This window comes from Centrocercus urophasianus, unplaced genomic scaffold (assembly GCF_019232065.1).
Source record: "Centrocercus urophasianus isolate 14NV4802_14NV808 unplaced genomic scaffold, USGS_Curo_1.0 seq_11, whole genome shotgun sequence".
NCBI classification, from domain to species: Eukaryota; Metazoa; Chordata; class Aves; order Galliformes; family Phasianidae; genus Centrocercus; species Centrocercus urophasianus.
The window spans coordinates 74,418,935-74,443,969 of NW_024884253.1; the positions used below are offsets into that span (position 1 = coordinate 74,418,935).

Here is a 25,035-nt window from a genome sequence, read left to right on the forward strand (position 1 = left end):
CGTCTATCCCTTCTGAAGAGCTTGTAGCCATCCATCACAGCATTCCAGTCATGGGAGTGGTCCCATCATGTTTCAGTAATAGCAACTATGTCATAGCTAGCCTGTTGCAAAATCACTTCCAGCTCATTCTCCTTGTTGCCTATGCTGTGTGCATTAGTGTAGATGCACTTCAGCTGAGTCATTGGTCTCACTCCCAGCTCAAGCGTTTTTCCCCTAGCCTCATCTCTGGTAAGCCCCGTTTCATCCCTTTCCCCATCATAGCTAGTTTAAAGTTCTTTCAATCAGCCCTGCTATCTCCTGTGCTAGGATTCGTTTCCCCCTTTGAGATAGGTGGGTTCCATGCACTGACAACAAGCCAGGGGCTGAGTAAACTGCCCCATGATCAAAGAACCCAAAGTTTCTGCCTCGACACCAGCTTCTGAGCCAATTATTCATTGCTTGTGCTTTCCAAGCCTGCCCCATGTCCTTCACTACCCAAAACAAAAGATCACTTGTGCTCCTGTACCTTGAACTAAATGCCCTAAACCCCTGAAATCTCTTTTCATATTTCGTAGGCTTCTCTGAACAATTTCATCACTGCCCACCTGAAGTATGAGTAATGGAAAGATATACCCCCAAAGGAATTATCAAATACCCCCAAAAGAATTATTTCAAAATCAGTGAAATCCTAAGTGGATGCCTAACTTGTCAACGTAATGCTTGTGCAATCTCATGTGTTCAGGTAGTGCTCCAGCATGTGCATCACTACAGTGACACATGTGGGTAAGATTGAATAGACTTCTGATCCTGGCACATTATGTCTTCAGAAATGTTCTAAAATACCCACAATTTAATGAAGTTTCATGTTTGCTAAAGCAAAACAATTTTTACTCTTTGGCTCTGGGCCAACCATATGCTGACAGTTTTAATGCAGGGCTGAATTCTTTATAGAAGTTGGAAAGATTTTAATTAAACTACTATTCTTATTTTAAAAGTGAGACAAATAGGGAATTTGTGCCTCTCATGAAATCAATAGGTTTCTACTTGGAGAAGAGAGGGACAGCATACAGTTAGTTGTGACTGATAATTAGCAACAACCACATTAAAAATGCGTTATCTGTCTTCTTCATCTTATAAAGGAAGCAGTGTATGGAGAGTAATGAAACGAAAAATCTGCCAGCTTTCCAAGAGAGAAAACAAATTCTTTCCCTGTTCTGATGCTTGAGAGCCCCTAAATGGCAGGAAAGAATATAGCATCAATGCTAAAAAGCAATTCAGGTAGTTTTCTTAAATAATATCAGTAGATGTTGAAATTAACTGAATTGTTGTCACTAACTTGCTCAGTTTATTCAACCTTCTTTTCAAGTAAATCTTCCTAGTTTCCATGGAGAGGATTCATCCTCTAATCCAGCTACAAAGACACAATTAATTCCTGTGACAAGGGCATGAGAGAACTTGTACCAGAGCCTTCCCTACAGCAGTCCCTGGGGCTCCAGCACACCATCAGAGGATTAGGAGTTTTTAAATTCTGCAAGGGGAAGGCTGCATCATACTCCTCTATAGCTTGTGCATTAGGCAGTGGGACTTGCAAGGTGACAGATCTATTCCAGCCTTATCAATGCTATTGTTTATGCATCTCTAGTGACAATATTTCTCCCTAATCATACCACTGTTATCTGGAGACAAAACAGTGGCAGAGGAGGAGGAGACACTCTGTAGGATTTTCTTTCTGAAAACACAACAAATGGAGACTCTAATATCAGCTGATGTAGAGAATGAGTAATGTTACTAGACAGTAGAGAACAATATTTGATCATTCTGACTGCTTCACTATGCAACTGGGATTTAGAGAGCATGGTGATTAATAGTTGGGCACAATTAAAAAAAATAATAATCTTTTAGAAATTAACCAAATGCATTTATCTTCTCAGTCTGTCTCTTCTGTTATGGGCACCAGATGTCGAAGCACTGCTGTGATGTATGAAGAGGCAATAATGACTCTAATAAGAAAGCATTTTTAGGTGATATTTAAAATAAAGTGTAGTACTAATTGAATGCATATTCATTATACTTATTGGGGCTGCTAAACATGAGCTATCTGGAATTTAGCATCTATAGCCCAAACATTCCAGTTTGCATCTCTATATTCACTGTTATTTTTAGGTCCCAAACTAAAAGTATTCTCATGTATTAAAGTTTATTTGTTTTCTGAAACAGTTTCAAATACAGGTAAATATCCAGGTGTAAATTCAGATGCCTGCATGAGGAAACTAACTGTTAAAAAATAGAAGAAAGATCTAGTTCTCCCATCCTTCTGCATCTACATTTGATGCGTACTCTCTTTCTAGTATCTGCAGATTTTTCCAATTAAGGAATATAATATCTGGAATTAAATTGATACAGTAGATGGATGGAAGATCTAAACAAGAAAACATGTAATTCACAGGCCTTCTCATTTTCTCATGGCTATTTTTAGAAAGGCACTGACTTCACTGGAAAAGTAAACGCAGTTTTCTTTGTTATTGGGTAATTCATCAAGTATTCTAGACTATTTGGTAAAAGAAAACTGACAAGAGCTTTGACTGGATTGAACTAACTGATAATATTCCACATGATTAATTTCATTGAAATAGTACTACTAAGCTCTAAAGATTTCTTTGTGTTATTCAATTAAAGTATATGACCTACTTTGCTATCAGCCATTATACTAAGATTTTAAGATTTCTTTGTCTCAATTTCATCTTGTACAAAGAAATTTTGTTGCACAGTCAGAATTTAGGTCATGTGCCAGCCATTCAAATCAGTGACTAGAATTATCTGAATGTATTCAATCTGAAGGAAAAAAATAAATAAATAAAAGAGATTGTAGATCATAAAAAAATATGAGGTTTCAATAATCAGAAGTTGAGAGAAAGGCTTTTCTCATTCTATAAGTATTGAACTATACACTTATATGACAATTAATGTTGTCGGCTCTGACAGTATGTTCTGATCATAAACTTCAGTTGCTTTGAATCTTTCAGTTGTTTTGAAAGATGTATCTTGTTCATTTTTCTGATATTTTAATTTCCTCCACTGTTTTAATTAAATTCACCACTGCCTTTGATATGAATATTTATCTATGTACATCATTCATATCAAGAACAAAATCATAGAATCATAGAATGGTTTGGGTTGAAACAGACTTTTAAGATCATCTATTTATTTCCAACCTCTCTATTATAGGCAGGGACACCTCTCAGTAGAGCAGGTTGCTCAAAGCCCCATCCAATCTGGCCTTGAATGCTTCCAGGGAGGGGGCAAATACAACGAACTTTCTTGAACAAGAATTAAAATATGATCAAGTACCTCTTTGAAGCCAATCGATTTCACTCGGACTATCCTCTGTATTTAATAATTCATTTAACTAAGTTCCAGTAGTAGGGGCAATTTTGTAAAAAATTACAAATTTGTAAAAACACATTAGTAGACTGAATGCAATTTACACACCTTTCAGTTTACACACCTTTTTCTCTCTCTTTTCTATATTTGTCTTTTTCCATTTTATATATATATATATATATATATATATTTGTTTTAATCTCTTAAACCTGCTTTAAAACACCATTGCTTTGCATCTGGTAAACTGCATATTCTTGCCCTTTCTAGAGTTCTGCAAGCTCTGACATTCTAGATCAATCCCAAGTATCATTTATGCTATTTTCAGTGCAGTCATCATGGCCTTGGTAAATACAAATAACTCTCGACAGAGAACAAAGTTAAAATAATATATTTTCTGATGCATATCTATGTTGCTCAGTCCTATATAGTCTTTGAGTTTTGTGTAGTTAGTATGCTCAAAAGACAGAAATAAAGATCTAGAATTCTGTCCTGGCCTCTCTACCTCAGCAGAAACAAACTCAAATTTCCTTTAGGGAAAATAATGATCTCAAGTCTTTTCATCCTCTCAAAGATGAGAGAGGAAATAAGACAGGATTCAAACGTGGACTTAAGCACGTGCTAGAGTGACAATTTCAGGGTATATAATCTGATGCTGTATCCAGTTATTTGGTATCAACTCAGTAAGTACTTTCGGAATTAAAAATTAGCAAAACATTCTCTTCCTTCACAAAACTTAAGACAGAAAAGCTGACAGATGTAATCATAAATACACATTGTTTCTAATTTTCTTTCATAAACCTTATCATCTTTTTAGATAATTACAGAGTTTATAAAATAAACTATATAAAATAAAGGGATGTACATGAGTTTTGCTCACATTCAGCTCAATTCAGAATTTTATAAAACTTGCAAAGAAAACAGTTACATTAGCTTTATTTATTCATGTACTTATGCATTTTTTATTTAAAAGATTTTTCTTATTCTACATCTCCTTTACTGGAGCATAGTAAAACATTTTCCTGTGTTTATGTGCTTGAAGGTGTGGCTATGTCAACTAAGGCTTTGAAAAACTTCCCAAAGGAAGTGGAGTTATGAGAGAGTACAAAGATTTTTTGTAGCATTATGCATAAGTAGATCCGAAAAATATTTTCTGATGTTAAGGATGAAAACACACCCTAAATAAACATTTCCTTGTACTATGTGATATTATATTAACATAAAATCTTCCATCTTTATCTTTTAAAATCTTCTGGTAAACAACAGGTAGCTACTGTAGTAGACAGGGAATAAAGAGGTTGTTGGTTTGATTTGCAGTTGTTGAAATGTAGACACTATGAAGTCTCTATAATGATATTCCTTAACAGTTTCACTAAAATTCTCAAAAACGTAAATATTCACTTACCTGTCCTGCTTTTGCGTTTTCGCAGACAAATGTTTCATAGTATTTGGCAAATTCTGGTGCGTGATCGTTTATGTCTAAAATCCGGATGAAGACAGGTATCTGGCTACTTTGTTTAGGATTATCTGAAACAAGAGCATGATTACAATGTACTATGTACAATGCGAAGTTTTGCACAGCACACAATTTGTGAAAAGACCTCTTTTGGTTTTTTTTTCCTCCAATAGACACTGGAAATATTAATCTTCATAACATGAAAACAATTATCCTCAACTTTCTACTCTTGTATTTTGCATAGGATTAAAAGCCCTAGCAATATTTGAAATCTTTTTCTTCTATTGTGCTACTTGAATTTTGAAATTATACAAATGAAGTCTGCTTAAAAGATTTGCATAATTGGCCACTGAGTTGTTACTGACGTTTGACTTGTATTCCATATATTGGTGAAGTAAATGATTCATTTTGAGGGCTGTTTCCTGATGCAGAGCTGTCAAGAATAATTTAGAGTCAACTAAAGAAAGAGAAAAAAAGTGTTGTCCCTTCTAAAACAGTAAAACCACAAAGTGTATCTGTGCAGATATTAAAAGCAGTTAGCATTGGCAAGCTTGACATCTGGCATCAGGCTATAGTCGGAGATGACTCATACACTACATTTACTGAAAATGGAGGCAATATTTGACCTTACAGTGAAGGAGTGTTGTGTGAGAAAAAGGTAACAGTCTTTCTAAAAATTAGAAAATTTCCTTCTGATGCCTGTTATTGGTTGGCTGAGATACATTTCTTCTACAGTAAATGATTTGCAGGGAATTCTCAGGAAACCAGTTTTGTTCAGAATTCCAAATTATCTTTCCACAAATGGGCAAAGATAATCCTTAAGTAGATATATAAGCACGTATAAAGATACTCTGTGTATTGACAATATTTGAGGAAGGGCAGGCCTACATCATAAATACTGTAGTATTTCAGTCTTTCTCAGATCCAATGTGCTTCTTAGGCAAATCACTCCAACTTACTGATTTCAGTTGCTATGACAGTGATGTTGTGCCAGGGAGTTTCTTCCCGGTCAAGTGGCTTTGAGATGAATAAGGATCCATTTCCTGAATAGATGTTGAAAATTCTATCCAGGTCAGTGTGTCGATCCACAGTATATCTGTTAAGATATATTACAACTGAGCTTCATTGTTTCTTGACACAGTCTTCAGATTAGTTTACAGCCACCTATAAACATTTTGTGAGTTTCACTGTAGTTAATTGAGAATGTTTTCTAAACAGGTAGTCCTAAGCTTTTCTGTAACTGCCACAGGAATGCAGTGTGTTACAAATACAGAGAAAAGTCTTTTTTAAGACTGAGTGGAATGATGGGCAAATTAATTATGTGTACTGTTTATTAGATTGTTATTCAAAATTATGTTTGGATTTGCAAAGTGAATGATGAAGTAAAACTGAATGTTCTTAGATAATATTTTGGCAGTGTAATTCTTGGAGAATTCAGCCATCAAAGGACATACATTTCAGGTGTAGTTGTCACTTTATAACTGCTTGCAATCACAAGTTCCCATAGATGTTTATCTGTTGAATGTTTTTCAGTGGCTCCTATGAGCTTAATTACATAAGTGCGCCACTGTACTACTCCATCCTCATCGTGCTTTGCGTGAGATGTAACCAATATTTAAAGCATTTAACAACGTGTAATGACTTACTTTATTGTATTTTTTGTTATATCTGGATCTCGGGCTACAACCTGCCCAATAATGCTTCCTTCCTTGGCATCTTCATCTACTTCTATTAAATATGAGGATCTGCTGAACACTGGAGGTTCATCTATGTCTTCTACAGAAATTTTGACCAGAGCTGTGTCTTTAAATGGCCCCAGCTGAAGAAAACGAGGATCCAGATGAGTGTTCGTGGCTTCCACTCTTAAGGTGTATAATATCTTCTTTTCAAAATCCAGCTGCTAGGGAGCAAATAATATTAAGAAAATTGCATCATTTTATAAGAAATGTGAGTCAGCTTTACAATGATGAATTAAATATTTAAGCATTTTTCAGAGAAAAAAGTCTCAAATTTGTAATGATCTTGGGGAAGATGGCATTTTCTAAGTATAAGAAAAAATGAGAATTATATAGGGAAGCAAGACAACTATGATCTCTTTGCCTACTACTTGTTCAGATTCATAGAAGCCCTGGATGATTTATCTATATAAAAATAGAAAGAAACAGGCAAGATGTACTCCCTCCACAAGTAGGAAGTGCAAATGTCCTTATTTTCCTTATGGAGCAAAAACACTTATGCCAGCTCTTTAAGTCACTCTGCCCTATTTCCACTCTCCTGTCTGCTCCCATATTATCACCTAGTCTTGTTTATTCTGCATCAGTAGCAACCGTGATACAACTTATTCCTACACTCCATATTCCACAGTGAAAAGAAAAAATGCAAGATCTGATTTCCTGCCTATGTGTATACATATATATACATAGATATTTGCATGCATGTGCACACAGAAATGAACACATATATACAGTTTCCATATATTTGTATTACGTATATATACAACAATTTACTGTTACTGATCATTTAAGAACAGAACTAAAAAGAGTGTTCATACTTCAACAGTCTGAACCATAAAAAGCACCAAACCAATCTGTCAGAGATGGCATTTTGAGATAAATTCCTATCAATCCCTTTGCTCTTAAGACCTCAATTGACATAATATCGAAGAACTTAAGTTTCACCGAGGCTGAACTTAAACCGAAACAGATTTAAGGTTCTGAGTGTACTGGATTTTTAAAGAGATTACAGAGTAACAGGCTGTAAATGTAAGATCATCAAACAGGAGGTGAGCCTCCAACCTTTGTGAGTACTACTGCACCATTCAGCTGACAAACTCCACTGCAAACTGAACCCCTCCAGGTTCACAGAGCCCTAATTTGAAAGTACTGTGTGAGATTACATATATTGAGCAGACAGCTGCCACTGAAATATTGCTTTATGTGAAGTGACATGCCAGTAAATTTCCCTCGAGACTTGAAAATAACAGATATCTGCTGAAGAAAGAGAAGAAGAAAACTAATAGAAGAACTTCTTGACAGCTTTGACCCCTTGTGAGATCTACCCTCCCTTGCCCTGGAAAAATAACCATAACACCTGGAGAGCTAAGTACATATAAAAGAGAAGGAGAAAAAATAAACCTTTTTGACAGTTATAATCCCTTCCTGTGTATCCTTGTCAGTGATGATATCAAACACATCTGATCCATCCCCATTGGAGATACTATACTCAATCTCTGCATTTTCACCCAGATCAGGGTCATTGGCTTTAATCCTGCCAAGAGGAGTCCCAGGTGGTGCAGATTCAGGAGAGCTGAACTGGTAGGTGCCTGGAAGAGCAAAATCAAGCTTTTTATTTTAAGAAACTTTGTTCTTCTGAATAATAAACACCTTCAATTTCACCTCGATTTTTTAAAATTACACAAAGAAAAATGCCATTAGTCATTACACTAAACTTTTACTTATACAAAACAGGGCTTGGAGTTGATTGACAAACTGTCACAAAAATTTCAAATGATTCTTCAAAGCCATTTGGTACAGTGTTTTTAATGTTTTTAATACTGGAACAGAGAAGCTCAATAATATGGCAGTGATTCTAATACTGATTCATTAACTATTCTTCTTCCTCAGTTCTCCAGACGTGTTGCCAGATATATTTGTAAGTAGCAGATTTTGTTTTGCTTCCTCAAGACAGAAGAGCAATAGCAAAGCAGGAGACTAAGATAGAATAGGCTATGCTTTTCCTCTTTTGATATTTGGAAATTTATATCCATTTCAGATGTTCTATCTAAAACAATTCCTTTATCCATTTTTGGTAATACATAATAAAGAGTCACAGTAAAGAGAATTTGGGTGCATGTTCATGTTAATTGCTATAGTTAATTAAAATGCACATACTTTTAGATTTTCTTTAATTTACTCAGCACATACATATTGTGCTCCTTCAGTGATTGGTGTTATTTAATGTTTTTATAATCAGGTTTTGCTAGAAAAAATTCTGATTACACAGACAGAAATATTTCATCTAATACACAGATGAAATGTGAATCTATACGTATTTACTGACAACATTCACCATAAAAATCTTAAGACATGCTATAGCATAAAAAGTATTAATCAGGTGGTTTTCTTGACCAGAAAGAACTAAACAATGAAGATTCTTCATCATTAGCAAGACATTTCTAAATCAATATTTTCTGTCATTTGCTAGAGAATATCTGACATATATACATATATATGTATACAGAGCATATTCCATGCAAATTTCCAGAATTTGAGGTTTTTTGAGCTATTTTCTGATGTAAATAAACATGAAATCACTATGCAAAATAATAACACTGGAAAAAATAGCTTAAAATTCTTGATCTGACTAATTAACACTGGGCAAAATGCAAAAATATTTTTTGAAGGATCTAAAAATTGTATTGACCTGAAGTACAGTACTAACAAGTATATTTCTTTTAAGTAGCCTATTGGCTGTTTCCTGTATTTACACATACTCTGCTTTCATTTAAGACCCTTGCAGAGTCCTAAAGGTTTATTTTATGCAAAAAGGGCTGTAGTAGACATCTGAGTGCTGAGAGAGTCTGTACCTCAAAATGTACGGAGTACAAAACATTGTCTCTGGAAATACCCTGTAATTATATAGATGTGTAACAAAATGGAAGCTAATGCTTGATGCTAAATTTTGTTTATTGTTACAAAATTGCTCAGCAATAGACTCTTTGACTGCAATCCACACAGACTAGAATAAGCGTTATTCCCTTAAAGCTGAAAATTTGAAGAAAGTTAGGACTCTTGGCAGCTAAATATAAGTTTGAAGGCTTACTCAAATTCAAAGGATTGTCAGAAGTGCTGAGAATACTGTAAGAATAGATTTAATAATTCCACTTATGGCTTCTTCCATATATATATAAGTAATATAAATAAACAACTCCCTTAATTGTTTTTGCATCTGAAAACACTCCTTATTTTTGTTGTTCTGCCTGAGAGCTACGTAATTTTGGGATGTGAGATGGCTAGTTTGATTTAGAGTACAATTGAATTTCAGTTTTGAATTTTCGTTAGTGTGCCATATAAGTTCAGCATTTAAATTTGCCTATGTTTTTCAAGTGTGAAGGACATTGAACATTTCAGGAAATAGAACAAAACATAAAATGTTTCTTCTTATTGCAATCCAAACATCCAGTACTTCACAGTGCTCTCCACCAATTTCATTCTTTTATCTACTTTAATAAATCAGTCTTCAGTTCTTCAGCAACATCATGTTAACTCCTGTTGTGTCTACTTGCTATTGACCCTCTGCATTGGGTCACATTTGTACTTATTCTTGCCTCGCATAAAAGAAAATGGAAAATAATTGCCTTTGGAAGGAGAAAACCTCCAAAATCATGTATTAATTTGAAGGGATGTTCTTATTTATCTTAGAATAAATTAAAATTTTCGGATGTGTCTATATACCTGGTTTCCCTAGAAATTTTGAAAATCACCCTGTTAAGGAGAAAGAAAATAGAAAGGGAGGGTCATCAAGAAAATGAAAGTTACTCCCCTGAAGACATCCCATAGCAATTAATGTATGGCCAATCTATGTTCTTTAGTGATATTCTATGTAGAAAGCTACATGGCATATTTTATGAAGCATCAAATTGTGTGAATTTCTTTACAGTTATGTACCAGAACCAAAACTAATCATAATTATCAGAACTTCTATAGACTTCAGGCTTCAGCTAATCTTTCAAGATCATCATTAAGGAATGAAGGCTAAGGAGACTGAGTGAGAAACTAACATAATTTTGTAGTTCTGTGTATCCTTCATTTTATTGTTTTATATAATTTTGTTTTGTTTAATTTTATTTAATTTTATTCAGCAACAAAGCTTGGAATGGGCTACACCACACTCTAATTTAGGTTCGGGAATTCCTGTTTGCCAAAGTACTGTAGGCTGTATCATGCTATAAAAGAGTATCCTCTCCTAAAATCAAGCAGAAAAATTGGTTGAAAACTGTACTGATTATGATTCAAATTATCTTTCTTTATAAGACCCACTGTACTTTCTCTCCCCTCTCTTTTTAGAACACAACCAAGTAGGAAGAATGAAAGCAAGTTTCAAAAATCCTCTCTCCCACACTGAGTTTTCTAACATTTTAAAGAATCTGTTCTAGGCTGACGTGCTTATACTGCTTTGAGTGTACTTATCGCCATGGCGCTGAAGTACTTTTCAAGTTTCTTTAAGTGTGGGAGAGAGTTCAGCCTTGTTTGTTCATTCTTTGGTGAATTTGTAAAGAGAGACGGTCAGGTCTCTTATCAGTGCTAACAAGCAATTCAAATTTTACAACATGGACATTCTTCCAGCAGACACTGAACCGAGACTGTAAATTTATTATATCTGTAGCCTGTCAAGCAGTTAGTAGACAATGATTTTAACAACAAGGAACTGGATTCAAACAAGTAGCCTAGGATGAAAGGATCTGTAGTATTTCATGAAGCTTACTATATTGTGCATTTTTCTATTGTTTTAATTTTAATTTTTAATTTAATTTTATAAATTTTGTCACATTTATTAAACAGACATTTTTGAAAACCTCAGCTGTGCATCAGATACAGACTAGATTATACAAAGCAGACTTCATCAGGAATTAAGTACAGATTACAAGTACCTGAAGCAAATACTTAGACTTCCAGCAAAGCATATCTCCTGATCAACTCTGCCTGTGCAAGGTGGTATATAAGAAAATTTGGTGAACTACTTGGCTAAACATTAGGGGCATATAAACACAATCCTAGATTTTGTTATTAAATTTCAGTAAAGGTTCTGAAAACCCTACAGTTACCCAAGTCTGCTGTTACAGTTAACATTCCTATGAGCAGAGTAAGAAGGGAAGTAAGCTTATAGTTGCAGAAAATATTTTGACATTTAAAAAAAGAAGATTCACTTTGCCTTTATGTCACTGCAACAAAAAAAAAAAATAAAAAAAATAAAAAATAAAAGAAAAATCCAGACACAGCAGTGGGCTGGTATTTATAGTAAAACAATAAATAAATAAATAATAAAAGGGGAGAGAAAAAAAGATCGCAGAAGGTGACAGTGAAGCAACAGATTTAGAGAAATTCATTGGAAACAACAGAACTCTTAGTGTTCCATACTCTGAGGAAATCGAGGTGGATTGTCATTGACATCAATCAGTGTGATGTTAACCGTGGTGGTCCCTGATAGTCCTCCCATCTGTCCTCCCATGTCTTTGGCCTGGATGACCACTTGATACTCTTCCCTGTTTTCTCTGCTCATGTCCGGTAGAGCAGTTTTGATTATGCCTTAGAGAAAAGAGAAAAAAAGAGGCACAGAGTAGAAGGCACACTTTAACCTCCGATTTTTCAAATATATAGAAATAAAAGAAATATTCATTGTTTCTAATATTCTAAATTAGTATTTCTTTCAGTGGCAAAATTATGTTTGTTGAACTAATAAACTTTTTTTCAGCTGCCATCCACAGCTATTATTTTAATGCAATACGAAATTTGCATCCCTGTAGAGGGCTTGATATTATGGCCTAATGATGAACTCTGTCATGTCCTGGTTTCATTATTTCAAACTTTAATAGATCCATAGATTTTAAAGACCAGTGAGGGCAATGGTAGTCAACCAGGACTATAGCTAATGAAGAATTGGAAAAGACTATAAAGCTAATGTTGGAAAACATTTTTACATAGCACACAAAAATCTCAGGTGATAAAATAAAAATAAAAATCTCCTACCCTGAAGAAAGATCAAAAAAATCTTGAGATCCAGAACACAAACAGTCTTTCCATTATGCATATTTTAGAATAGAAGCAGAGTTGCTGGGTGGTGTTTTTTGTTGTTGCTGTTGTTTTTTGTTTTTTTTTTTGTTTTGTTTCGTTTTTATTTAAAATATAGTGGTTCTGCAGGACTGAAGTGATGATTACTTTCTCTGTTGAAGTGGAAGAATTTAAATACAGTTTCTTTTTTTCCCTTGGGGGATTCAAATGCCTTCCTTTTCTTTTTCAGAGGAAGGAACTCATTACCATTACGTGTATTTTTGTTTGTTTCTTAAATCTATAGAGTTCCCCCTCCCAAAAAGATAGTGAAACAAGACAAAAAAAACAAAAGCCAAAATTCTCTAGTATAGTTATGGCATTTATATCCGATTCAGAGTTACTGGGTTCTACCTACCATAACTCAGCATGTTAATGAGTGTAATATTAAAAAGAAAAATGGATAAAAATAAAGGTAATCACAAAATCAAAGATGAGCTCTCAGATATTCCCCAAACTGTCCACCTTCTTCAACACCTGCTAGCCTTGGTTAATGAACTATCATTGTCCTTTTCCCTTGCTTCTGTATGGTAAAGTTAAGAACATGTGGAGAAAAAGAAACAAACTTCATTCCACATTATTCTCTCTTATTATCCTATATATAATGGCTATAATGGCCTTGCTGAATTGCAAAAAAGTAATTGTTTCAAAAGTAAATTAGCCATAATCTGAGCATGCCCATTAGACTAGGAACTTCATGGACTCTGGAAAAAATTTCACTTAAATTTTGGATACTTATACCAGAATGAATTTGATGATACGCAGAAACATGGTAGTGCAATGCATGAAAAGTTTTATATGTGTTGATATGAACTGTTTCTTTTTGATTTCAGTAGCTTTTTTTTGTTGATTTGATGTTTTATGGGGCCACAATTTTGTGGCCCATGGTAAAAGTACAGGAAAAATGTATGCCTTTGAAACCCAGTGCTGTATTAGTATTCTTCTTGAAATTAAAGAAAATAAAAATAAAAATAAAAAATTTAAAAAATTAAAGTCTGTTCTTTGTTGATAACCAAAGAACCAAAGTTATTAACCAAAGTTATTAACCAAAGTTCATATGAGTCTTTCTTCCTTTGCTTGACCTTTTCTTATATAACAGTGAAAAGGATTTCTCCTTATGCTTTAAGGCCCTAAGTAATGTACTAACGGTTCTTATTTCAATTCTGCTGGAGTCAGAGTATAGCTTCAAAAAACTTTTTGACATAAAAATTGTAATTTAACAAGAATCTGTCACAAACTTTTAAGGATAGTTTATTTACCTCTGGAGATACTTTTTTATCTCATGGTCTGAAATTTTCCATGTGTGCATATGCATATGTATATCTACATATACACATATTTATATATATGCATACATTTAGAGATGAACCAGATAAAATCCCAGAAACTGGTGTAAAACAAACTTTTAAAACATGAATCTTTGAGCCCCTTCCAATAATCTACACTCTAAACGATTGACCTTAGAGTTAACAATTGTCTTCCATAAATCGTATTGATATCAAACAATGAAATTATTCTTCCAAACCAATTTTATTTTAAGAAAAGTTATACTTTTGTGGATTACAACTTCCGTTTGTAAAAAGATTATCTGCTTTATGTCAAGTTATATCACACAATATTCAAATAAAAGTGAAAAATATCTTCATCCCTGTATCTACTCTCTGTCATTTCAAAAACCAGAACCTTGTGAGTTGCTAACCTGTTTCTGGATCCACTGAGAAATATGGCTGTCCCTGAAGAATACTGTACACCACTTTGGCACTATTTCCGTAGTTGGCATCATCAGCATCTGTGGCTGTCACTTGAATAACAGATGTACCTAAATGGGCACCAAACAAGGAATTAAAGAATTCTAAGAAGGCATGTATTTCTTAGAAATCATATGTAGTATTTTCAGAACTGGATTCAGTAAAAAGTCAACATCTGATAGATAAATCCAGTACTATCATCCTCAGGCAAAAAGTAAAATAAGTCATATCTTCCCTATGACTAAAACTAAAATCAGTATCACTTAAACTCCATGATTGGAGGTTGGTGGCCCTGCATGTGGCAGTGGGGTTGGAGATTCATGATCCTTGAGGTCCTTTTCAATCCTGTCCATTCTGTGATTCTGTGATTCTGTGATTCAGATAAGCATTAGAAATTTACAGGGAATGGCACATCCTTTGAAAAACAGTAAAACACTAATTTTTTTCTTGAAATTGAATAGTTTTAAAGGTGGCCTTTTGGTGTAACATGGCCTCAGTAGAGACTGTACGCTTAAAAAATAGGAATCTACTATGTGAAAAATACTATTATGACTTTCAAGTTCGGCTTAAATAATACACTAACTTGATTTTCTGTTTAGAAGACAACCTCAAAATATCTGGTCAAACCTAAAAAAAATTCTGTCTCAATCTAATTTTTAAAAAAATTTTAAAGACTTTTTAAAAATTAGTTACATTTTGCAAAATCATATGATGCACTTTTTTCATCCTTATTAAAATTATCCAACTATCTGGCAAATAATTTCTGTTAAACCATAACTACAATTTTTTAAATAAATATTTATTTTGAATAAAAACTTTTTCCTGAGGTCCTCTGATCACAATGAGAGAATAGGTTATATGAGATTTAAAAAAAAAAAAAAAACGGAGACAATTCACTGTGTGTAATTCATGGTTTAGAAGCAAATGAAAGCTTTTATAAAGCCCTATACAACCCTATACAATAACTGTTAAAACATAATATTTTTAGAATATTACATACATATATATAAATCTTCTCAAGCTTTTATTTCTAAGCAATTTTCAAGACATCAGTATGCATTTTGCTAACCTAATCTTGAGCTGACAAATTTCTGCACATATGGAGGCAGTCTAACAACTGAAACTGTAAAGATCTTTAGCTTCTTATCAAGGGCTGATGACTGACTGAGAAGAAGCTCTTTACTGTGCTTCTGGATAAGTATTGTTGGTATATCTCACTTTTCTTATTTAAAAAAAATAAAGGTCAAGTGAGTTCAGTCCACTTAAATGAAATCACTTCCTATCCTCTTTTTTTTAATTTACTCTTAGACACTTTAGATTGGAGTTCATTCCAATAACTTGTGGTCAGGTAGCCTTCCTGAACTATAAAATTGGTGTTCAGCTATAAAAGATGTTCAGTCATGTGAGATGTTGAAGTGCATGATTTCTACTTTGGCCATACCGTATATATGAGGGACTAGGGTACGCAGAAACATGGGAGCATGTTAAGTCCTGTTATATGTATCTCTTTCCTCATAGTACGTAACAAGAGTTTGCACATAATTTTACCTACATAAGAGTAACTGTCCTTTCTATTTCAGGTTATCAAAATACAACAGTTAGTTATATTAGGTATTACTATTATATAGTTATTACTATTATTAGGTAGTTATAACAGAATAACTAGAGGGGAGGAATACTTCTTTCCCTGCAACGTAGAATCAGTAGAATGAGGTTGAAAAAAGGCTTTGTCACAATGCATCAAACACTAAAGAAGCTTTTTGCAGTTAGCAATCTAGATTATTTTTGGCTAGTTATACAGAGGTTGCCTGTGTGCCAAGGCGAACTATGAAAATAATCCTGTTTAGGGACAATTTTATCACTAATAGTGTTCAGCTGAACTGTTTATCTGGGTGTAAAATAAAAAGTATTCTTTGCAAAATTCCATAAGATCCATCTGCTTTAAAAAAAAAAAAAAAAACAGCAATAGATAAATTAAAGCTCATGCCTATTCCCAGCCTTGGGACTGAGACAGAGTATGGTCATAAAAATTGAATGCACATTAACTTTTTTTTCCCCTGCTTTCTTGTTCATCTGAAAAAAAAGAAAAAAGAAATAGAATACTGAAGACTGTTACAAGGATAACATTTTCTTTCAACAAAGGCATTCCACTGCTTTAGTCAGTTTTGTGGAAATTTCTGTCTTTCTCTCCGTGGACTGTACATTTTTGTTTGTTGAGTCTCAAATGCCATGTAGGAAGGCTGCTGAGGAGAACACAAAAGCTATAACCCTATAGAAAACATAGAGGTCACTACCAAACAAATCAAGCATATCTGATGTAGATATCATTAAGTTTACAAAATATTTATGTTTTCTTTCATTTATTTGAATTCATGGAGTGACTAAACAATAGTGTTAAAACACCTACACCTTGCCAGTAAGCTAACAGTACCACTAAGGGACATGAATAACAGAAATATGTCCTCAGAAAATTTAGTATCAGCAAGCAGTTTGTTTTCTTCTCTACCAACAGAATGCTGTGTTAGAAAAGAGAATATTCATGGACTGTAGGCAGTGCTTGCATAGCTATTTTTCTGAGGAGGAAATTTCTCTCAGTTTCTATGTTTAGAAATCCAAACAGAAAAGGAATATACTGAAGTAACTCAAAGCTATCAACAAATAAATTGGCAAAGTTGTAGAAATGGTTTGGATGTTTTTTTGACCTAAATCAGTTATGACCTTTACTCACCCTCACCCAAATGATAAATGTGGATTTTCAATTTTTTTTTTTAATGTCCAGATTAATTCACAAGAAGTCTTTTTCCTCACTGTTATATTAGGCTATACTAGGCTGCTATACTAGACATTTTTTGAGATGCTTCTGCAGCTGCCAGCTTGAACACAGTGAGGAAGAAACAGAACAGAGAATGAAGGAATTAAATTAATCCTGGAGGGTAGGGAGTATTTTAGCTTTTGGCTTTGTTTCTCATCGTTCTACACCTTTTAATTAGCAATAAATTAAATTACCCTTTCCTAAGGGCCTTTTGTTGTCTGTGATGGCAATTGGTGATTATTTTAACAAACAGTATTTTCCATTTTTCTTTTTTCCGTACCCTGTTGAGGAGTAGTGAGTAGTGAGTTGAGAGAGTAGTTGGGCTGGTGTCCAGAAGCTATCCAAGGTGAAACCCACCACACAGCAAAGATACTGGACAAAATGTGCAAATTGCTTCAATAGTCATCTAAGAAATAATAACAATAACAAATGTTCATGTGTGTTTTTATATCTGAGTGCATGCAAGAATGTGGAGTCCAAAAAAGAAATTTGAATTAGAGAGAGCATCACTCCATATCTAGGACAGTGCCTGAACAGAGTTCCACGGATGGCCAAAACTCATGAAGAATGAGATATAAATTCGAAAAAGCTGTTGAAATGAGAATGCTTTTCTGAATTATCCTTAATGTGTTTGGGGTATATGTAGTCTTAGGTCCTCGAAAGATTTCCTGTTAAAGAAGGTCTCATAATATGACACCAGAATGTTTTATATGGTGTGTGTGCACATCCCACAGAAGACTGCTATAGTCCAAGAGGTCTTCTACTGAATGAGCTAGGTATAACTTTATTTTTATGTAAAATATTACTCTCCAATATGCCCTTGTTCCTTCTTGGCTCAGCTGATATGAATTAAAACAGCTTCTGACAATCAGAAGGATGTATCTGTGTCTATTTGAAAATGTTAATTAGTTGATAACTTCTTTGTGACCTTCCTTTTGGACAAAGCAAATGAGCACATTATATTCTTAACACAGTGCATTTCAAGACTCCTCTATCAAAGCAGAATCCAAGTGACGTACAGGGGTTTAAATATCATTCAGAACGAGGAAATCTCCTTTCCAATAGGGATTCTGTAGCTTCAGTGTGCATTTTCAATTTGATTCTTTGATTCTTTAATTCTTGACTTTTTTGATAGAAATACGATTTCAGATCTATTCCAACTTTTGATTACAAGGAAAAAAATAGTGTTTGGTTTAGACTTTGATCTTCCAATATAAAGACTGCAAGAAGTCATTTCACATGAAAAAACCTGAAAATGCTGAAAAAGAATATTTTTACATTATCAGATGGTTCTGATTTTTACACATAATTTTTTTTTCTTTTTTTTTTCTTTTTTTCTTTTTTTTCCGTAGCTATGTTCAAAAGAAAGCTCCACTCAAAGCAGAAAGACTGTTTCATTTTCAGAAATAGAAGGCCAGCTGGAGTAAGTGGAGAGGCAGGAAAGACTTTGTTTCTCTAAAGGAGAAGTTCTTGTGCACGCTTCCTGTTTTCAAGTACAATGACAGACTGCTCTTCATCAAGTTTATTCATGGAGATAAGATTTTAGAGGAGGAGGAGAACTGTCACAAGCTGAAAAGATTTGGGAAAGGCCTAGAAAATCTCTGCAGTCAAAAGTAAGAATTTTGTTTCATTAAAATCCTATAGAAGATTAGTGGATAGATAGCTTGCTCAGACAGCGTGAATCCAGGTATGTTTTCATCTGGACATGCAAGAGAAATGCCACTACCGTAAGACATGAGTAACATTTTTATTTTAAGTGAGCTACAGAAATACTAAAGTATAGTAAACAACTTTCAGTTTTGAGAGCAGGTTATTCTATTTGAATAGATAGAATCTCTGTGTAGGCAATATACTGGAAAAAATTATGAACTACAGGCAGTCATAAAGCAATGTCTAGGACTTAAAAAAATAAGGATCCACAGAATTTATCACCAAGATCTCATTAGATTATCAGTTGGAGTGGATCACATTCCTGTAGGAATAAACACAGCTGAGACCTAACCTTCATGTTTGGTTGGAAGGCGAATACTACCTAGAAAGCTGAAAGAACATGGAATTGCAAGTGAACTTTGCTCTTTACTACATGACCCCAGTTTAGGAGAGATTCTGCTAGACTGCTTTTTCTTTGATACAGAAAGGGCAAAAAGGGTAGAAGCATGAAAGATTTGTTAAAGCAAGAGGAACGGAAGAGTATAAGCAGAAAAAGAGCATCAACAGGAAAAAAGTATAAAAGATCCGAAGTTAGAAGAGTAATAAATGGGCATAACTGAGAAAAACAAACAAAACTAACTAGAAGAAATAAGGAAACTGTGAAACTGTACCCAAAGGAACAACAGCAACAATAACATTACATGGAAAATTAAGAAAGAACTTAAAATGTGGTTCAGTAATACGTGGTGAGCTAAAATATGTATTAAAAGCAAGGCAGTAAAAAAAGTAACAACAAACACACACAAAGAAGATGCAGACTTCTTTTTACCCAACTAATTATTTTTAATAGCCCAACAACAGACTTGAGGTGACATTTCATTACATTGAATATATGCTGTCCCATATTATCATGTAAATAATCTCACATAATGATTGATCCAGAAGTCAGCTGATGTGCTAACTCCAGTAGATGGGTACTCTACCTTTGATATCACAGTCTACTGATCTTCCATGGACACAGTAATCTGTGCTAGAGTCACTGAAAGTAATTTCTGAGAGATGCAGGAAAACCAAGCTATGATAAGAAGAATAGCTTCCTTTCTCAGAATTATTTTCCTTTCGCTCTCCTTCCAGACCAGTAAGACAAATGGGCCTTACTACTCATTTCCAAAATATGAGATACTATTCTTAGACAGGTTCACTCTTGAAACAATCCCTTGTATTATATAAACATAAGAGGGATATTGTCATCATTTCTTGTTTTGATGCTTTGGGATTTTGTTCTGTGCTCCCTTTTCTACAATAAAATCTATTTACATTTTACAGTGCATTATCAGGACTTGCATTAAAGTATGTGCTAAAGATTGTTTGACTGCACAGAAAGATGCAATGTTGCTAAACTACTCTGTCTAACCTTTTGAAATGCTGTGTGGGCTACAAGCTTTTGACAGTGAATACAAAACATATACCATTGCAAAATAATGTCTGAATTGAGCTGGAAAGAATGGGAAAACTGAGCAAAGCCTCTAGCCCTTGCCCTCCTGCTGTTCAATCTCTTGATATAGTAACTTTAGTTTTTCTGTGCTAGTAATTGTGACTGCAAAGTGCATCAGATGCTCTGCATGAGAATTTGAAAACTTTTATGGACAAAATAAGAAGTGGAAAATAGTAAAAAGAATGAGAAATAGTTTGAAGTATTGGTGGGTGAACAAGACTGGATGTTTACCCTTTGAGGAATTTATTCTTTTTTTCCTCTCACCATGAAGAAAATCATTTCTGAAACAATATTGATGTCATCAAATGACAGTAATGAGTAGTTAGACTCTTTCAAGTGTTAATGTTGATTTCCTCTTACACTGCATTTCCTAAAATAATGAGATAAAGTGATCTGTCACCCATAATTAATGAACTGCTTCTTAGAATTCTTTTACATTTGTTAGATATGCTTTATGCACTTACAATGAATTAGCAGACATTCGGGCAGAGCAAGTATCTTCAGTCCAACAAATGAAAACAAAAAAAACCTCACACACACAAAAACGAACAAACAAACAAACAAAAACCAATAAGGAAATAAATAAATAAACCCACAAATTCAATATTATCATTAAAATTTCTAATCAAAATGAAGATGAAACTCATCAGCTGCGTTTTTCTGGGCTTGGCGATGCTATGTATATTTCAAGTTTTCCAGTTATAATTAAAACTAATATGTGCAACAGGTAATACCATAAAATGCCAAATAATTACCTCAATTATTTATGTTTGTCTGGAATGCCTTTACAGAGTGTGTGAAAACACACCAGGTTTACCGACTAACAAGTGCCATTCATGGCAAGTCAAACAGCTATTCCATCACTTAAAAATTCCTTAAAGTCCTGTTTTTTTAAAAAGGTTAGAGTTGTGAATCTTGCCCATTTTGCCTCACCTTAGTTCCTGGAATACCCTAAAAGGGAGAAACAACTTTTTCAGCTGTTCATATGAGAAATTTGGAAAGAGCTGTCTCCCCCTTGATCCTGGCAGTAGAAGTTGTAGTTCAAAAATGTTGCAATACCTTACCTATTTATTAAAAATCCTGATAATGAATAGCAGTTTCAATCCTGTATTCAAGGCTATTTATATTTTCTAAATTATAAAATAATAAAATAATCACAAGGATAATATTTCTTCTCTATTGTCAAGACCTTCTTCATGAAGCACAGACTAAAGAATGCCCTTAATTTAATTATTCATGAAGAGCTTTCTGCTTTACTGGCTTTTTTTTCCCCTACAAAGAAGTTACCTGGGGACTCCATTAAGTCTGTAACTTAAGTCTTCACTTAAAACTCAACAGACAAAAGAAACAGGTTTTAAAATTTGTCACTTTTTAGGACTACATTTAGAGTTTCCTCTGTATAAGCCCGTACATTTCTATATTTTACACTGTAGTGCAGAAAGATGTGTAACTTTTCAGGAAGAATCTGTTTAGCTTCCATTTTATCTTTCATTTTCCCTCTCATTTTGAGCTTGGCTTTTGTATTTCTTTATTAGATTTTGCAGCTTCTTTACTGTAGATTTCTATTTAGAGGAAGAGAATCTCATGTGTATCTTCAAAATACTTCTGTAATACAAGTAGATAAAAATCTGAACAGTTTCTAGCCTTTTCCAGTTCCACAGACAAACGTGATCAAAAACTGAGTGTTAATCTCTATTTTGACTGTGAAGGTAGTGCTGATGGGCCTGCCTGTGGCAGGGGGGCTGGAGCTTGATGATCTTTGATGTTCTTTCCAACCGAAGCCATTCTATGTTTCTATGATACTGTTTTTAGACAAAAACAAAACAATTTTAGAACCTGCATGATTCTATCTTAATGACTATAGATGTGAGTACAATGTGTATGTGTGTGTGTACATGCAGATAAAAAGCCTCAAAATTAAAGTAAAATTTTAGGAGGTGTTAAGTCACAAGAATTTAATGTTATCATTTTCAGACATTTCATTTATTTTCAAAAGAGTTAAAATATCTACCAAATGATTCACATGCAGAAGTTTTCTTCTTTTTTTCAGTGGTGTTGAGAGACAGGACAAGGAGTATTTGGGCACAGACTGGAACACAGGAAGCTCCTTTTGAATATGAGAAAAAAGCTTATTTACTTTGAGGGTAGCAGAGCAGTAAAGCAAGCTGCCCAAAGAGGTTGTGGAGTCTTACATGTTCTGGAAATATTTAACAGTTCTTGAGAAGTCTCTTGGAAAAAAAAAAAAAAAAGCAACTATCTTTGTGTTTTACTTTCAAAAGACAGTCACATGTTAGCATTATTTCAAAAACTAAGCCTGACATTTTACACTCAGCTGCATAGCATTAGCAACTAAAATGCATACTCAAGCATCCAGAAAGCTGTCTTTGCTTCTAAAAAGGATTGAAAGCTTCTGTGTTCATGAGATTAGACTGAGTGAACATCCCAGAGGTTTACCCTTATGTTTTAAAAGAACAAAAAATGAAATAATACTTCTAAATACAGTTTGTAAATTTGTTTAATGGTGCATATAGACAATTCTCAAGCTGATTTAACTCTGACCTAGTCAACTCCAATTCTTGATTTAGATCTCTTTGTCTACTTGAGAAATCTCATTCTCATAAATCATTTAAAGGAAGATATTTTTTGGGCACCTAGAATTACTTAATTGGCTTAACTGTATGGTGTGAAAAAAAGAAACAAGAAAACCTGTGGATTTGTGTGATGTAAATAGAAGTATTAATGCTGTCATTTCTATTTAAAGAAACCTACGTTTAGACAACAGATTACTTGTCTACTCTTAACTTGCTTATTTTAATGTTTTCTGTGTTTTAGCTTCAACAAAGATTGTTGCACACCTGTGTTATATTTAATGTGTTGCTTCTGATAGAGGCATAGGTGTTCCTAATCTTATCCATTCTAATTCATCCTAGTTATGCCAATCCTTTGCACAAGCAGTTCAATTGCTGCAAACTCCAATGTGGGTCATATAAATGAGGTCTCATTGCACCTGTTACACTGCAGCCTGTCTTAAAAGAAGCAAAATTATCTGTACATGTAACAGCAGATAAATGAGAAAATTTGGTGCCTGGAAACTGACATCAAGTATAGGATTTGGTATTTTTCATAGCTCTGAAAACAGATTGCACGTGGCTGTGAATAGTAATTCATTTTTTTATTAAATGCTGTATAAAAGACATAAGTTTTTACATGTACTGGCTGAAGCAGCATGGCTTCTCCTTTCTGTTTTCAGAATGTCATTGAGATTTCTACATTTTACTTGTGGGGATGTGATAGGTGAAAGGACCTCATTTGAGCACCCTATCTAAAAGAAAACATCACTAGGTATGCAGAACATATCCTACTGTACTGTGTTGCAGTGTGAGAAGAAGCACTGATGTCAAGGATTCAGACCCGTTAGGCTTTTGTTCAGAGATTGGAGTGTTACACTGAATAACTACGGAAGTAAATGGAAGTAAGATGGACACATCAAGCAATTTTTAGTGTGGGTATGATGCAAGCAATTTTAACACTAATTTCATTCTCTAGTCTTGAGCTTACTCTTTTTCTTTTTTTTTTAATGTACATAGATAATGGGAAATAATAAAATGGTTGCAATAAAGTAGCCAAGTGAATAGTATTGTACTGAATAATTTCAAAGAGAGATAAAAGGGAACTACATTTCTTTTGGAGCAGGACTGAAAATTCCCCTTGGCACAAAGACAGTCACTCTGAGAAATGTTCATTGCTGCAGCAGCAGATGAACATATGTAGTCTTCCTTTGACTGGTGGGAAATTGAAACACACAGAGATTAAAGTTTTCATTGCATCTTCCAAGCGTAGGCCAGGCAATTTACAAAGCCTAGAGCCCTATGAAGTACTTTAATATTTGTCTTTTCTACTAATTGCTGCATTAGAACTGCCCTCATCTTATCTCTTCCTGTAAGAAATAACTTAGATCATGAAAAATGAGCAGGTAGATGCAAATAGGAGCTTAGGGAAGGTTAAAAAGCTCAGTTTTCACAGAAAAGATATCTGAAAAGTATCTAAGCTTCACTGTGTTTAAAGCAAGAGCCAGTTACCTTTCCTTTCTGACAGCAGTTCTACAAAAGCCCCATTTCTAGCACCAAGACAGTTATTTTTGGTAGGGAGTTAGTTGATGGCTTTCGTTTTCCTCCTGCATTCCTTGCAAGGGATGACATAGTATCCCTGTTGTAGTATCATAAGGAATCACAATAAAATAAAATAAAATAACGTAACAATAACATGTTAAGAAGATCCAAGGATTTAGAAGACAAAGAAAATGGAATAGAGAAAGAAATTTTTAGTTTATCTGTGAAGCAGTCTCTCCTGTTTTTCCTGCTTTATTTTGCACTTGCACACTCCTGCCACTTCATGAACAGTTTCTGACACAAGTCTAACCTTATGTGAACTTATCTGGGGATCAAAGTAGTGAAACTAGTAGTGAGGATGAATTCATTTATTTTTTCTTATGATTATCTGTTTAAGTTTTATTTTCTTAGTTTAGAGAGCAGATGAGGCATAAGTCAAGAAAGTTAGGAGCAGAGATACAGTAAAAGAGTTGCTTCTTTTGTTTATATCTTGAAAATTCCTTATCTGTAATGTGAAAATGTTTTGTACATCTTAAGCTTGAGAATAATTTAAATTCTTCAGAGGCACTGATTTGAATCTTATTA

The 25,035-nt window shown here is 34.1% G+C and overlaps 1 protein-coding gene across 3 annotated transcripts in view; it reads right to left on the minus strand.

Moving 5' to 3' along the window:
* Positions 1–25,035, minus strand: part of LOC122171857 (cadherin-9) — a 61,796-nt gene that overhangs the window by 11,481 nt on the left and 25,280 nt on the right. For 2 of the 3 annotated variants that reach the window (XM_042839654.1, XM_042839655.1), the window contains exons 3-8: positions 14,336–14,455; positions 11,950–12,117; positions 7,948–8,135; positions 6,460–6,713; positions 5,773–5,909; positions 4,763–4,884 (exon numbers count right to left, since the gene is read on the minus strand). In XM_042839654.1, the coding sequence (XP_042695588.1) occupies positions 4,763–4,884; positions 5,773–5,909; positions 6,460–6,713; positions 7,948–8,135; positions 11,950–12,117; positions 14,336–14,455 (989 nt within the window). The remainder of the gene's footprint in view (positions 1–4,762; positions 4,885–5,772; positions 5,910–6,459; positions 6,714–7,947; positions 8,136–11,949; positions 12,118–14,335; positions 14,456–25,035) is intronic. The other variant, XM_042839656.1, reaches the window with a different exon arrangement.